General features: G+C 37.5%; 1 protein-coding gene across 1 annotated transcript in view; it reads left to right on the top strand.

Moving 5' to 3' along the window:
* Positions 1-4409: 4409 nt before the first annotated feature.
* LOC124789682 (protein fuzzy) overlaps positions 4410-17877 on the top strand; it is a 120255-nt gene continuing 106787 nt past the window's right edge. Inside the window, exon 1 of the mRNA XM_047257117.1 lies at positions 4410-4625. Coding sequence (XP_047113073.1) covers positions 4533-4625 — 93 coding nt within the window. The 5' untranslated portion in view covers positions 4410-4532. The remainder of the gene's footprint in view (positions 4626-17877) is intronic.

The following is a 17877-nucleotide window of genomic DNA, read 5'->3' on the forward strand; positions in this document are numbered from 1 at the left end:
TTACATAAAATGTTCCAAAAGATGGTACTATAAGCATTACAGTTACAAATAAATGCAGTGTGACTAGTATGCAGCAACTTCACATGGTTCCTTGATGGCATTAATGACATTCCGTCACGAGCATGACGTTGGGCATAGGGTGCAGACAAGAAGATGACTCACTGTGTGTTCTTCACCACATTCACATGCTGTGGAGTCACATGCAGATCCCCACTTTTTCGAGTTGGTCTTCGTTCGTCCAACTCCAGAACGCAGCCTGTTGAGGGTCTTCCTTATTGACCAGCTTTCTTCGTGACCTGATGGGAGGCTTTCGGTTGGGATCATCAACTCTGCAAGGTGGCTGGATCTGGAATGCCATGAATTGACTCTGAAGTTGAAAGGTGGTTCAGTGAGGCTTTCAGTTGAATGGAGAAAGCTTTTCCTTGACTTGAGCCTTGGTACTAATGGCTGATACCCATGTAATGCGTGGGTCTTCAGATACAATGCCTTAGACTTTTCTGGATGCACATTCACGATGGAGCCATGAGTCTTCTGCAAAAACCAGTGCAGAGCAAAATTAGTCAGATGCATGTACACTATATTGCAACCGAAGAGATTGAGAAGGTAATAAGGAAAATGAAAAATTCCACTGGTGTGGATATCTGTCAATGTACTGAAACACTGCTGCAAATTTATTCTTGACGTTCTCTGTCACATATTTAATGAGTCCATAAATGAAGGTATTGTCCCTAATAGACTCAAATATGCAATTGTGAAACAACTGTTCAAAAACAGTGATAAAGCTGATGTTTCCAACTACTGGCCTATTTCATTCATAACAAGTCTATCTAAAATTCTAGAGAAACTAATATTCAAGAGAATAATGGATCATCTTAATAAAAATAAAATCCTTAATATAAATAAGTTTGGAATCCAAACGGGTACTTCAACTCAACATGCCATTTTCTCTTTTGTCAACCAACTCCTTGAATCCATAAACAATAAATGTCACCAGTTGTAATCATCTGTGATCTGTCTTAAGCATTTGACTGTGTAGATCACAAAATTCTACTTATGAAGGCTGAGCACTGTGGATTAAGTGGTAAAGTAAGCATGTTGCTCGAGTCATATCCAGACGACAGAAGGCAGAAGGTAGTATTGAACAATTCTGCAATGACACCTGTCCGCTCTTACTCGGGCACAGTAAAATGTGGAGTGCTGCAGGGCCATTTGCTGGGTCCCTTACTTTTCCTCATCTTTATCAATGATCTGCCATGCTGTATGACACAAAAAGTACATTTCACTCTGTTTGCTGATGACACAATAATTTAATTGACAAATCACCAAATTGCATTCTAGAGAACACTACAACCACTGTATTCAAAGACACTCTAGATTGGTCCACGTCAAATGGACTGTTGTTCAGTGTGAGCAAGACTCTATTCATTCAGTTTCAAACACAAATTAAAAAAAATACAGGAAAATATTGAAACAAGGCGTGGTGACAAAGAAATATTGGGAGTTGAATCTTCCAAATTCCTGAGATTACACATAAACAACAATCTAAACTGGTCAGTTCCCAACAACAACCTATGTGAAAGACTGAATTTTGCAGCATTTGCCATTCGCTCAATTGCATCTGTTTGTGACTTGGAAACAATTAAAGCTGCATGCCCAGGATATTTCCATTCACTTTTGACATATGGCATCATATTTTGGGGTAACCAGTCAAGAGCAAAAACAGTCTTTATTGTCCAGAGATGTTGACCAATTAATGGCTAAAGAGCACTCCAGGTGCTCTTGCAGGAACTTTTTCAAGCAGATCACAGAAAACCCATCAGAATTATGGCTAGAATGCACTCCAGCTGCTCTTGCAGGAACTTATTCAAACAGCTCAGGATCCTCACCATGCCATCTAAGTATATTTTTCCACTAATGTGCTTTGTGAACAATAATCATACCATTTGCAAAACAAACAGAGAATATCATGAACATTATGCAAGAAGTAAACATGATCTTCACAAAGATATAAAAAATCTGAGCATGGTACAGAAAGAACACTATTCAAGAATAAAAGTATTCAATACATGCAAACTCAATCCATTGGGGATATGACGAAATTAAAAAACAGCTGACTCTTTATCTTTTGAATAGTTATTTCTATTCTTTACAGGAATTTTTTGACAGTGTGTAACAATTAGTGCAATGTGTTTAATTTTAAGCATTCCTATAAGAACTGTTAATGTATCACTGGCATTTCAATTGATGACAGATGCTTTTTATATGTATTAAAATGTGAGACTTATAATTTGTTTGTGAAATCATTATTACTACTATAATCTGTGTTGTTGTTGAAACACTTTAACCTCATGTATCTGCATTTAGTTTGTAAGCCTCATGACCATTTAGATATGGTTATTACTGTAATAATCTGACACACTCTACATTCTAGCGATACACACGCTTCAAGGACCTACAGAACACGAAAATAAATAAATAAATAAATAAATAAATAGAAGAGAACAGGTTTTTCACAGGGATGAATCAGAGGCCACAAACACATTTATAAAAGAAGTAACATTAGGAGACGAAAATGCTGTCTGCAGTGGCGAACTAACCAAGAGCTGGCATGTGAATATTATCACGCCACTCTTCCAACATTATAGAATATTATTATATTCGTTGATATAGGCACTTTGAATAACTAATCTTTAGCTAACAGCTGCGCCATCACACAGGGGAGCTAATTTCTTCATACAATACACAATTTATACAATGTTTGGTCTTAAAAATCACGAAGTTTGTATGACTCACTTTTTCGGTTGCACACATGAAATTTATTTATTTATTCACCCAAAAATCTATGAAGATTGTGACACACACACATACATTGCTGCTGCTGATAATCAAACATCGGTTGGTGTACTTGTAATTTCATAAGCCACAGAAGTGTACTTACCGACCATTGTTTTCACTTTTTTGAGCAATAGAATTAAAACAGACTGAAATCTAATGGAGTACATCAGCAATTACTCCTCGGTAAATGCAGAAGGATGCGCCAGCAGGGAGCAATGGTGGAAGGCAAGTGGCGCAACAAAGTACGCCCAAGTAGACGTTTTTGTGGCATGACAAAAGTTGTACCTCTAAAGTTACACCTCTAAAAACTTGGAGTTCATACATGCAACTCTTCTGTTGCGTGTGTTCAAACATGCAACTGCAGCATGCTACTAGCTGTGATGCCTGTATAGTTGAGTGTGTTAGCCCACCTTTAGAAACTGTCTGTAGGTTCGGTTGGTTCATTCACTGCAAATTTGAAAAGTATCATTGTCTTTTCCTTCTTTGAAAGTGACAACCTGCCCACTTTATACTCCTTATTTATATGGTGGTATACGGTACAAAATGTGCTGAATAAGGTCCCCCAACGCAACTAAGTGTTCAGACTGTGTGAAGTATGTTTTAATTTACAACTATCGCTGTATTTTCTTTCTTTGAACATAAGAACCTGTCAACTACATACTTGTTATTTACGTAATGGTATGTATTACAAGACGTACGTATGTAGAAGCTCCCCCAGAGCTAAATAAAGGAGTTTGTTGTGTGAAGTATATTCTGATTTGTGCGAAAAATTACACTTCACTGCCAGGAAAGTAACCTTCTTCCTTTGCTCCTGAAAGTAACTGAGACACCGACAGAAATATGGCTGCACCAGTACCAGAATATTTGAAGACATTTGTGTTTGGAAAAGAAGCCTTCTCACGCGTCTGTCTTTTTTGTGTTTTATGTTCTGACGATGAGTGGTAGTTTGTTTTCACTAGATAATCTTCGTGTTTTGATTATTCACTCGCATTTCCATATTTAAGCTAATTTTTAAACTGTTGACACTCACGTGTCCCAGAAACTCTCAGAACTGTGAAGGTGAATAATGAAATTTTTTCTGATGGCAGGACACGGGCCAGAAATTCCGTAATCACAATTTGACGTCCTCATCCACTACAGAGGTTGTTTCCCATACGTCTCCTGAAACATTTAAACGCTAAAAATTCATTTTCTGACATTTAATATCAATAAATTGTACCTTATGGAGAAATTCTTAATGTACAAATGTTCTGGAACAGGATTTATTTATAGGATATTAGTGATATTATGGTTATAATGCAAAACACAGGCCTGACAAAGATTCTTCAACCAAAGCATATCTTTGAAAGGAGCGCAACCTAGTGAGCTCAATACTAATTAGTATTGAGCACCTACTGGTGCAGCTATAATACTTCCATGAATGTATATACAAATAAAAGCACGTCTGCATTTACAACTGCTTAGCTTATACTTTGGTCAACGAGTTGATTTTGATTTTCTGTAATTATAACAACTTTGCTGACGCTTATAGACCGTTCTTTCTCTTTGACTTAATTTCTTTGTGTGGGGAAACTGTTTGTAAATATTGAGGGTGTTGGGTTGTTCAAGATTCTAAAACTGAATTTCACGCGTGTTTTAATGCAGATCAATAATGTGCCGTATTTAGTTAAGTGGAACTAGCAATGTAGGGACAAGAAATGAATGCTGCAAATATGAGCGCGCACATAATGTGTTTGACGTCCGGCGGTGGACTACCTTTGTTTTCAAGGAAAAAAGGAGAGGGTGAACCTGTACGTATCAACAGTACTTTTGCAAGAATCCTATGTTTACAGAGGAAATAATTAATAGATTGCTTTCATTCTCCATGGATTATTGCCTGCTATAAGTGAAATGAAGGGAACTTGACCATTAAGCAAGTGTTATTGTTACTAACGTTATGCGAATGTGCGGTAGTGCATCGAGAAATTTGTATATTGCTTTGAGATGAATATTCAAGAATTCTACTAAACTGAATCTGAGAGGCACCGTTCTTTAAGGAGAGCATTTTTATCTCCTTTTGCCTATCTCCTATACTTACATTGTAATTGAGGTTTTTATATTCATTTCTCCATCCAGGGCTTATCTTATAATGATATAGGATTTACCACCATAATACAGTGACAATAAACATCTGAAAAAGATACATACACTAAATATTCTGTTTTGTTCTTCGCTTTACTGTTCAGTAAAGCGACCACTGTTTGAAGAAATACACTAGAAGCGTTTTATAGTGCAAAATTGCATTAACAGTGTTAAGAAAACAGTATAACTAATGATAGACAGCATGAATGGAAAAATTAATGGCAAAGAGCGTATGTAACAGCAGAGGCATAGATTCTTATTACCAGCACTCCAACTTCTTTTCTCTAAGAGGAAAAAAAATCGTACTATCAGCCCACATTCATTAATCATGTTATGATGTCTTGTACTTGCGAGTGACTTATCTAACTTATCAGTAAGCGGAAATACAAACGCGTCCGATTCCACCCATCTGCTTTGTCCCATGACGTCACAAATATGGCGGAAATGACCTTACACTACGACTCCAATATGGCGCCTATGACGTCATTACGTAAACATGACCACAAACACGAAAATACATTGAATACCCAACACACGCACGTTCCACAAAAAAACGTAAGAAACTAACGGGACAAGCGTGGGAAATTGGGGGTTTTTGGGTGTGGATGAAGTAAATATAAACAAATTTAAAACACACACCACCATACCAAACCACACAAAACGACGAAAAAAACCGACAACACAAAACTCCCCAAATTCCACTAAACAGAATATCCTATGGAATCGGACACTTCCCTTGACCTATATAGGTCAACAGCAACTCCCGAACACTCTGAGCCACAAACACCCATTGGAATTGAAAAACTTCCCTTGACCTGTATAGGTCAACAGAAACTACTGATACCATATCATAAAACCCAAAACTGCAACCATGTCCACAATCATTACTACCTCAAAAGACACAACAAACCAACAAGATTGGAATCGAACACTTCCCTTGACCTGTTATCCTTACGACATCTCCACTTATAGCTGTCCCTGGTCCGAGACGCCGGAACTTTGAGTAAGCCTCATTTCTTTGTGACGCACTGAACACTTCATGACTTCATCAAAAATCCGAAATTATTTTTTTATTAGAGACAACGCACTGTCCCCCATCATTGCCGACAACCGAAAACTGCTGATCTTGTCAGTCATATCCATACCTACCAAAAACATAAAAAAAAGCAATTTGCCAAAATTCACACATGACGAACAGAAAAAACTACAATAATGTCGACGAAAAATATTCTGCTGAAAGCACAGTCACTACCGATACCTTTCATGTGCAATGCTACCATGCAAATGAACCCCATACGCCACATAATACGCTACCTATAAACACACCACTAGAGAGAACCACTGACCGCAACAATACGCCACCTATAAACACGCTCACATGCAAGCTAAACCAAAAACATCACCTAATACACAACACATAAACACACCACCAGAGAGCACCACCGATCACATCAAAACGACACCTACAAATACGCCACTCTCACAAACTAAATTCCGTGCCATCGTGACGTCACAAACCACAACAGCCTTACGTCATGAGTCAAAGGCAATGGGTGGGATCGGACACTTCGGTCGGCCCTCAGCAAGCATTTGCTCCATTGGGATTTGTTCCAGTATAACTTAAGCTGAGTCTATCTTCTCTCTAATAAAATGATGTTTGATATCAATATTTTTTGTCCTTCCACTGTAGCTGCTTGTTTCGCATTAGTCAGTCGCATCTTTTCTATTACAATAAAGTTTTATATGATCATTTTATGGACATGGGGGGGGGGGCTCCTTTTTTTAACTTGTGCATGCATAGTGCCTCTTGACAAGCTGAGGCCAGGGCCATGTATTCAGCTTCAGTAGTTGATAAAGCTATTGTGGGTTGTTTCTTGCTGTTGCAAGAAATACCAGCTCATTCCTTGACTTTTGAAGCTTTCCTTCTCTTATGGATTATTACTGTACTAAAAGTTAACATGTCATCAACTTAAATTCCAACAGTCAGTACATTATTTCCTTTATTTTTCTGATAAATACATGGATGTGCTGTACTTATTGTAGGGTTCATGTTTAAGTGTGCTTTATTTAGCTTAATATTCCAGTTGCGACTACCTTGTTTTAAACCATAAACTGCTTTTTAAATCTCACGATGCACTTGTCTGTAAAAGTTCTAGTGTAAAATCAGTGTGGGATTTTTATAAAAGATACCTCTTTCGTATCACCATGCTGGAATGCTATAACATCATCAAAGTGATCTATATGTAGCTCTTGTTTAGTTGCCAAACCAAAAAGATGTCTTAATGATATGGGGTATATGTCTCTTCATAGTTTACACCCTTTGTCTCAGCACAGCATTTAACTACTAGCCATGCTTTGTACCTAAAAATGTGTCATAGAAGATTCTTTGTAGTCTTAAAAATCCATTTGGTATCTATTAGGTTTATATCTGAAGGTAAAACTGCCTTTTCCCATGTCTGATTTTGAGCATGTAACTGCAATTCTTCTTGAATTACTTGAATCCAGTTGAGTGATTCTTTGCTTTGTGAAGCCTCTTCTAATGACAATGGATCTGAATTCTCTGTCTCTGTAGATCTGAATTCTCTGTCTCTGTAGAGTAATAGGTCACAAATGCATTTATTTTTATTAGCTTTGGAATTCTTGATGATCTTCCGTGTGTTTGACTTTGCTGTGAAGAATCACATTTTTTATTTGTGTCTGATGAATTTGAATCTTCTGAGCTTCTTTTGGGTAAAATACATCTTGAGCTATTATTATCCTTATCTGTAATAGGCTCAGATTCATCTCTTTCCGTTTCATCTTGCTTAATTGAGGGAATAATTATTGCCTCCTGAACCTATTTAGACTCTATTAGTTTTCTTCTGGTAATTGCTTGTTCTGGTGTCATGCCATTTGAAGGTTTCGTAGGTGCTCTGTTAGTGAGGTAAGCAGCTGTAGAGACTGCTTTCCCCCCAATGTTCTTTTGGTGAACCTGCATTAGATAATAAGTGTCTGGCTTTTTCTAGTAATGTTCTGTTATATATTTCTGCTACTCCATTGTGCTCCGGCTTGTAGGTGCTGTTGTTTGATGATTTATTTCCTCATTCTGTAAGAAGTCTGCTAGTTCATGGTTCACATATTCCTTCCCATTGTCTGTGCACAAGGTCTGAATGTTACAGCCAGTTTGTTTTTCCACTAGCGTCATAAAATTTCTAATGACTCCCAGGGTTAGAGATGCATCCGATTCCATCCGTCTGCTTTGACCCATGACGTCACCAATATGGCAGAAACAACCATGCTCAACGTCTCCAATACGGTGCCTATGACGTCATTACATAAACACAACAAACACAAAAATACATATAAAACAAACAAACACATCTCCTTCCAAAAATATAATCAAACTAATGGACCAGCGCGGGAAATTGAGGGTTTTTGGTTGGGGAAAGACGAAATATAAACACATACAAACACACACCAAAATCCAAAACCACACAAAACAATGACATAAAAACACCACAAAATTTTCAAATTCAGCTACACTTACAATATTGACAGGAACTGGTCACTTCCCGTCACTTACATAGCTCAACCGCAATTGTCAATACCACAAACTAAAAACCAACTTATAATACATCTCACTGTCGATATCACAAAACCAACACATATAGGGACAAAAATTGGAATCGGACACTTCCCTTACCTATATAGATCAACAGCAGCTCATGATATCAAAAGACAAAGCTATGACACATTGGAATCGGATACTTCCCTTGATGTATATAGGTCAACAGTGGCTCATGATACCAAAACACACATACAGTGGTCGAAATATTTATTGCATCACCTCTTGCAATTAACAATTTTTGTTACAATAATTGAATAACTAAGCTAAATTTGCCTGATTTCTTTTGATTTCTATCAGAAATGAATATACACAATAATTTTTGTCAATTCGTTTTTATTTTTAATTTTTTCTTCTATAAAAATGTTTTTTTTTATAATTTAACACTTTCTTGAAAAATGAGTGTAAGTGGATATGTCAGCTATTCTGTTTGCTATTCTGAAATATGAATACTAATGTTGAAAGAAACACTGCATATTAATGTTGTAACATAACACGGATGTTTGTATTGCCTCATATGAACACACTGTTGCATTAAATACTTTGTTGCTCTACCACGCGCCTTAGTCAGTGCTTGGCTTCGTGAAGGCATTGAAATAGTTAACTTTTTAATGTACTCCTCACTCAGTTCGTGAAACCACTCACGCACAAGTGTCTCCAATAGCTCCCGTTTATTCCGTGGCTTCGTTTTGGTGATAGCATTTCGTATAACCTTCCAACAGTTCTCAATAGGATTGAGATCAGGGCTATTTCCAGGCCACTCTAATACTCGAATCCCATTTTGTCGAAGGAAAGATTTTACCTGAAATGTAGAAGATCGTGATAATTAACCAAGAAAGTAATCTGCTTCGCGTTTGGTACAAGTATTCGTCATAGGACTCGCCTTCAAAGCTCTATGGCAAGGAGCAGAGTCATCGTTAAAAATGCAATTGGAAACATCTCCAAACTGGTCTCTAATGGTTGGCATAAGCTTCCTTTCAAGAATGCTTATGTAGGCATATGTGTTGACAGTGCCATTGTTTAAGTCCAGCCGATCTACTCCATGACTGGAAATGCACCCCCAGACCATCGGTCGTTGTGGGTGTTTGATTGTATATGTTATGCATGATGTCAAAAATTCTTCACCTTTTCTTCGATGCACGAACGCTTTTCCATTTGAGCCATGCAGATTAGATTTGGACTCGTCTGAAAAGATTACTTCGTTCCACATCTCTGGAGTCCATGTCGCGTGTGCCTTTGCCTGTTGTAATCGCTCTTGTAGCATTATCTTGTTCAATAAAGACTTCCTTCTAGGATGACCGGCTGAGAGTCCAGCCTCCATTAGTGCATTTCTTACAGTTCTACTGGTTACTGAGATGTTACACATTTCTTCCCAGTCTCGCTTTAGTTCAGTTGATGACAGGCGACGATCGCTGAGCGAATGCCTTTTCAGTACCCTGTTCTGTTTGGCAGTAGACACCCTTGTGTGACCTCTTCCTTTCTCCCAATCAACATTTCCATTTGCCCTGTATTTTTTTAGTAACTTCGAAATCGTAGACTGATTAAATCCTGTCTTAGAGGCTAACTCTCTGGTGCTGAGACCAACAGATGAATAAGCAAGTATAGCAGCTTTATTTTCTTGCGTAAATTCAACTGACCTGCCCATCTTCCCACTGCAAAGTCTCAACCAAAAATGCCAGTATAAATACTGATTTCATTGTAAAACCAAGCGACAACAACAAAGAGTTGTGTATTGTTGTAAAACATGCGTGAAGAAGTCAGATTATTAAGGCAAGACTATGTCAACGAAGCTTAGCAACAATGGGACTGGTATAACCTGAAGCGAACTGCTGCAAAAGACAAAAAGACGAAGTAATTCATGGTGATGCAATAAATATTTCCACCACTCTAGCTACGATGACAGTTTGGAACCGGACACTTCTCATGAGCCATATAACTCAAATACAACTCACAATACCAAAAAAATTGAAATTGAGTACTACCCCTAAGCTACATAAATCAACGACATGTGTTGATACCAAAACATCAACCACCAACACATGCAGTAAATAACACCGACTCAAATGCACATAAAAATCCCACCAGACATTATAATAGACCCAAAAAAACGACTATTTACCATTAAGAAGTCCTGGCACTACATACTAGGTCAGCCACCCCAATCACACACACACACACACACACACACACACACACACACACAAATAGAACAGGCTCCCAACCCACCCACAACCTACCAACACCAAAGCCCCCCCCCCCCCCCCCCACCTTCACCCTCCCCCCAAACCCAAAAATCCACCAACAGTCCCTGATCCGAGACGCCGCAACTCGGGTCAACCACATATTATGTTTACTTATGCTGCATTTTGCTATCTCCCCCACAAGCCCAAAAATTGCAGAAACTTAATGACGGACAACATGTCGTCCCACATTTCAGCCCACAGACGCGCACTATTAAACTTAGAAGCCATATCTATACCTAATAAAAGAAGTCACAAATTGAATTAAACAACTTACCACGCGACAGACAGCAAACCACTAATATCAAACGAGATCACAGTAACATAAACACAACAGAAACGTAATTCTTAACTCACTGAAACCAATTTCCGCCCTTCTATAGCAGTCACGACCGATAAATGCACACTTCAAGCACTGATACCCAAATGAACCTAATACACCACATAACACGTGGACCATACATGGACAACCAGAGGAAACCACCAACTGCAACAAGATGACATCTACAAACACAACAAACTCATAAACTAAACTCTGTGCCGTCATGACGTCACACACAACAACACCCTTATATCACGGGTCATAGCCGTGGGATGGATCAGATGCCTCCGTTGACCCATTCAGGCAGGCTATGAAAAATCTTACCTTTATAGCCTGGGATGTTATTGAATTTAGCATATGTTAAAATGAAGGACTAAGTAAGGCACAGGTCTGTTTTTTTTCTCTCCAAAAAAATTCCTGCTCCGAGATACAGCCCTCAAAGAGACACCACGCACACCATTTTGAAGACGCGAATTTTGGAAAAACTTTTAAAATGCTTTATCTCTAGAACAGTCCTAGATATTTTGTTGTTTTTTTTTTTATTTGAAAGATAATTGCTTTGTGATTACAAATAAATCCTCCATTTGGACTTACCTGACAGAGTTCTTTTACTGTAGTGTTCTGAACTTTTTTATAATTATGGAAAAATTTTTTTTTTTACAATGTCAATCCATAAAGTTATGATTTTTTTTCTGTTGATTAGTACCACATAGTTCTACATTCCCTGAAAAGGAGAGCTTCCATTTTTAGGTTGAAGAGGTTTTATAAAGAACTGAAATTTTTGCCATACATAAAATCTGTTTTATTTACCACATTATCACATAACGGGCTCATAAAAATCAAAACCTACCCTTATTTAACATAATTTTAGTTTTTAATGATGAGCAAGAGACTCATTTTTCAAGCATTTTAAATTGTTCCAAAATTTATGTGAAAGGCCTAAAGACTTAAAGGTTTCTGTTTATGCAACTTCTGTGCACTCTGTTTTGTACTGAAAGTAGCCAGTCAATGAACTAAAAATGTGTTTCATTGCTTCAGTATCTGCCTTTGATATAGAGTGTTGCCTTCCTGTTGCACCAATAGGAACTGGAGCACTTTCACTCTTCAAAACATTGTGACAGGATGTGAGCACTGATGGCGTTGTTGCTGTCCTTCAGCTGGAAACCTATATCCAGCAACTGGTCCATGTGGTAGCCTTAAGTGCACTACAGTTTCATTTAACTCATAACTGGTGTCTATAATCTCTGCAGTCCACCAGTCACAGTCATACACACATGCCACAAACATCCCTCTTCTCAGATTGTGAATGAGAATATTATCCTGCTGTTTCTGAGGTGTTGGCCAAGTGAATGAAATTTCTTCTTTCTTTCCCTTCAAAGTGCATGCAGCATTAGTTCGTCCATCACTTTGACTCCAAAAATGTTTCTTCTGAATTCCTTTCACAGGAGTAGTTTGTTTGGACCATTGTTCTTTTTTCTGCTCACAGAATTCTTCGATTTCCTCTTTGGACAAAAGAATGGGGGCTGTGGATGTGTAAGATTTCACGATTCTCGTAAAATCCTCAGCATTCTGAATTACAACTGTATTTGGTCTAGAAAGATTATGTTTTGTAGCATGGTGCTTCAGCAGGCCTCCTACACCATCACAAGGCCCAGTCTGGTGACCAGTAGCACTTTATACCCAGTCAGTTGACACAAGCGACTTACTCAATTCAAACAGCTGGTAATTGTTTTTAAAATGACTTGGAGCACCATCAGAAATATTGATGATCTTCTCTGCCTCTGTTTGCAGTTAAAGGATTTGCTAGCAAAGCATGTCCTGAGTCATGTTCTGTGTCATCACTTATAACTGCAACACTTGTGGTCTTGTTTTGAAAATATGTCACTCCTGTAACAATTGAAACCTGGTCATTGCTCCAATGATACCTTTGTGGGAGAATTACAGCCCAGCTCTCAGCAAAATCACAGTGAAGTACTAAACATAGTTCTTCAGCCTGTGTACATACCTATTCACTTCTGCAATGTATTGTTGCTGCAATTTCTTCAGATGCTGGTGTATTGCTGCTTTCACTGACCATTTACCAAGTTCATCAATGAAACTGACAAATGCAACAGTTTTCTTAATTAGTTTATTTTCCTCCCATGTCGCATATGTAATTTCTTCAGAGTTATCTGCTATGTCTTCCAGGTCAACTGTCTGTAAAGACAGTCACCACATTCTTGGATAAACATTTCTCTCGCTTTATGTCGCAGACTACTAATGACTCCACACACCCAACCAAGGTGTCATATGTCACATGCACCAGTAAGTTCTTCAAATACAATGTTCAAAATTTGCGCAGTACACACATAAACAGACATCTCTAGGTGGGCGTGGAACTACCCACTTAGGTCGTAGTGCATAAAATTTTGATCTTCCGATATGTGAAGATGTGTAGTTGCTCTTATAAATTGCAAAAGTTGCCTTAATACTGTGTGTCATGTACCTCTTCAGTTTTGCAACTTTTTGACCTTCAGCTGTTACTTTTATAGTGTGGAGCTGCTTCTACAGGATGATGATAATAGGGATCTGCTCTTCAAAGACTCCTTTTACATACCTAACATTTCTTGATTTGTCTACTGTGTACTTTGATACTGATGAAATGTGGTTTGAAATTGTTTTCTTTGAAAATGTCTCTGGAATAATAGTTAAAACTTGCACATTTTCACTGTAGGATTCACAATATTCAACAACTGAATTGATATTTGTGAAAAATTCCTGGCAAGATATGCAAGAGTGCTTTGGTTCATTTTCTTCTGAAGATGGAATCCCTACTTTGAAGAGTGTGGTCAGTTTTTCTGTAGTGTATTCATTCATAGCTTTAGCAATTTCTCTGCGCTTTCTTGATCCACAGAGCTTATGACTCGACTTCACTGACCACAGTTTCTTAACAGGACTAACACCTACCTCTATAGTTGAGTGATTCAGGGTATTTAATTTTTCTTCTATTGATGCAAAATCAGCATCATCTGAATCGTGGGAGGCTGCACCTTGTTCAGATATTATCATTGTTGTTATTCTGTCAAACCATTTAGAACACAAAAAGACGTTACTGGAAACATCTTCACTTAGAAACAAAGTCTTCAAATGAACACTTATTCCCAAGTTGGACAAAGTCTGTTCTTTTGTTTGTCTTATATATCACTATTTTATAGATATGCAAACAGTCAGCACAATTCACTCTCCTGTGACCCCAATCAGAAGACATTCCAAACAGTCCTTTTCTCAAAGCACACTGCAACTGTGTCAACTGGCAAATTCCTCATGAAAACACAGAACTCACTGCATGGTCTCATATTTTTTTAGAAGCCTCTTCAGTAAACAAATTTACACTGAACAACTACAGTGCAGAAATCTGCAATGAACAACCACAACAAAGAAACTGACAAGAAACTACAACAAAATGTAAGAAATATCTGCAACAATGAGAGTTAAAAAAATAACTGCTACAAATGAAGTGATAAGAAGTAACTGCAACAAAGACAATAGAAATAAAAATTGTAACAAAGAAATTAGTAAGAAATAACTTCAATGGAGACATACATTAACCTTGAAAGTTTAAAAAACTGATTTTTAAAAAATAAAACCTGTCCAACTTAAAGTTTAAGTTCTCCTTTACGGAAAATATGGTACTACATGATACTAATCAGCAGAAAAAAATCTTAGTTTTCTGGAGTAGCGTTTTTGAAAAAAAAAATTTTTTTCTTTAAATTATAAAAAAAATTCAAAGGCGACAGTAAAATAACTTCAATGACAGATATGTCCAAACAGAAGATACCATTGTAATCATAAAGCAATTATCTTTAAAATAAAATAACTCTAAAAAAATATGTAGAACTGTTACAGAGACACAGCATTTTTAAAAGTTTTCTGAAATTTGCATCTTCAAAATGGTGCTTACTGTGTCATCTTTTGAGGTGTCTTATCTCGGGGTAGGAATTTTTTTGGAGAAAACAAAAAAAATATGTTTTTCTTACTTACTCCTGAATTTTAACATATGCTAAATTCAATAACATCCAAGGCTATGAAGGTTACCCTGAAGCCTGAAGTGGTATGGATTATGTTAATAACCAATGAGAGGCAAGAACATAGACAATAAATTTTTAGTGCTGAAATTGAAACTATTGTCTTGTTTGCTATTTATTAATCTTCCTTCATGGCAATCCTCCCATGACTTAATTAAAAACATAGCTCCACATACCTCCCCCCCCTCCCCCCATCCCCCCCTCCCCTTGGTTTAATTAAAAAACCTTGATCCACTTACTCAGCATGCTTGCACACGTTGATTTAGTAGCAATACAGAGAAGAGAAATATTTCACTGTTTTTTTCAGTACATCATCTTTTGCAATGCTGTCCTTGCATTACATTAATAATCTCGTTCACAGCAATGTTTCAATTTCTCCTCCAAATGCATTCAAAACATGTCGTCTTTTTGCTGCTCTCTCATTGGCAGCATAACACAAACATCTGACACAACTACTTTTGCGTCCTCATATCTCATGGCAAATGCTGACAAAATTCCTGCGCAAAATATGTAAGTATGCCACTGTTCCTATTCTAGACTTTTACCCATGAACAGCAAGGGTCGCAGCACATTTCCCTTGGGCACACCTGAAGTTACTTCTACATCTGACAATGACTTTCCAACCAAGGTAACATGCTGCACTCTCCCTACCAAAAAGCCTCAATCCAGACACAAATTTCACTTGATATCCTATATGACCATACTTTGCCACTAAGTGTGGGTTAGATACTGAGTCAAATGCTTTTCGGAAATCAAGAAATACTGCATCTACCTGCCTGCCTTGATCCAAAGTTTTCAATATGTCACCTGAGAAAAGTGAGAGTTGGGTTTCATATGATGGATATTTTCAAAATCCATGTTGTTGGCATTGTGGACTTCATTATGTTTGAGCTCAGAATATATTCCAAGATTCTACAATAAATCAACATCAAGGATATTGGATGGTAGTTTTGTGGATCACTTCTGTTACCCTTCTTGTAGATGGGTGTGACTTGGGCTTCTTTCCAAGAACTGGGGATGGTTTTTTGTTCAAGGGATCTAGGATAGATTATAGTTAGAAAATGGGATAACCCAGCCGCAAATTCAGTATATAATCTGATAGGTATTCCATCAACCCCTGATGCTTTGTTCAGTTTTAATGATTTTAGCTGCTTCTCAACACCACTGACATTAATATTTATTTCATTCACCTTTGCAGTGGAAGGATTAAATTGGGAACATTCTCGTAGGTTTTCCTTTGTAAAGGAACATTTGAAAATGTATTTAAGCATTTTAGCTTTTGCTTTGCTACCCTAAGTTTTAGTTACTGTCTCATTTGCTTGGGAATGGACACCAACTTTGATGCCACTAACAACCTTTACTCACAACCAGAAGTTTTTGGGTTTTGTGAAATATCAATTGACAATATTCTGCTGCACTAGTGATAGGGCATCACGTATTGCTCTCTTGACAGCTAACTCATTTCATTCAGCATCTCTTTATCTGTAGCCCTATGCTTCATTTTACACCTATTATGCAGTAATCTCTGTCTCTTTAGAAGTTTCTTTACCGTGACTGTATACTGTGGTGGTTCCCTTCCATTATGAACAATTGTTCTGGATACTATTATCTATCCAGGGCTTGGACAACTATTCTTTTAAACTGAAAGTTTCAGATTCGACATTGAGATATGACACTACAGATTTTTTATCTAGTTTACTGAACTTATATGTATATCCGCATGTTTCAGTTGTCCTTTGGACTCTGGTAATCATTGTTGTCACAACTGCGTCATGGTAACTGATACTGGTTTCATTGCGAACATGGTTAGGTATATTTGTTACTATTAGATCCAATATATTTCCATCATTAATGGAATTCCTAACTATCTGTTCTAGTAATGTTTCACAGAGTGTCTTACCACACACACTACCAACGAAACTGTAATTTTCCCAATTAATTGTTGGATGATTAAAGTCTCCACCGATGACTACAGTATGATTGGGGAACATGAAACAAGTGAATTGAGGTTTTCTCTGGAGTTTTCAGTTACATCAGGAGATGAGTGTGGTGGGTGATAGAAGGATCCAATTACTTTTTATGCCCACCCCAGACACTGAGTGTTGCCCAGATAATAACGCATGCAGCTTCAATTTCTATCTCAATGGATTTTAGTTTCTTGTCTGCTGTAACAAATATGCCACCTCCATTTCCCATTGGCCTATTCTTTCAATATACACTTAAATTTTCCCCAAAAATCTAACTGCTGTCAATTTCAGGTTTCAACCTTCCTTCTGTACCTATTAAGGAATTCGTGCAGCAGAGGAACTAACAATCTGGCTGTCTGCACAAGTGTTGACTTTTGGTATCCTGTCAGACATTCTATGCGATATTCTTCACATTTGCATTTATTTGAATATGATTTTGCACACTCAGCTGCCGTATTCGTCTATTATTAAAATGTGACAAGCTCGCTGAGTGTGAATGTAAATTACTGATTTAATTGTATCACTGAAGCTCAGTGGCCTGGTTATATCTGTATGTATACTGAAGGATCCAAAATTCCAGAAGAGGGGTATACTGGATGTGCTTTTCTGTGCTCTCAGATCCAAATCAGTAAGGTCAACAAACTGCCTAAAAGTGCTTCAGTTTTTATTGTGGAGACTGTGGCAATTTTAGAAGCAATCAAGTTTGTATCTTTATCTTCCTTAT

The sequence above is a fragment of the Schistocerca piceifrons genome, chromosome 3 (genome assembly GCF_021461385.2).
Source record: "Schistocerca piceifrons isolate TAMUIC-IGC-003096 chromosome 3, iqSchPice1.1, whole genome shotgun sequence".
In the NCBI taxonomy this organism is placed as follows: Eukaryota; Metazoa; Arthropoda; class Insecta; order Orthoptera; family Acrididae; genus Schistocerca; species Schistocerca piceifrons.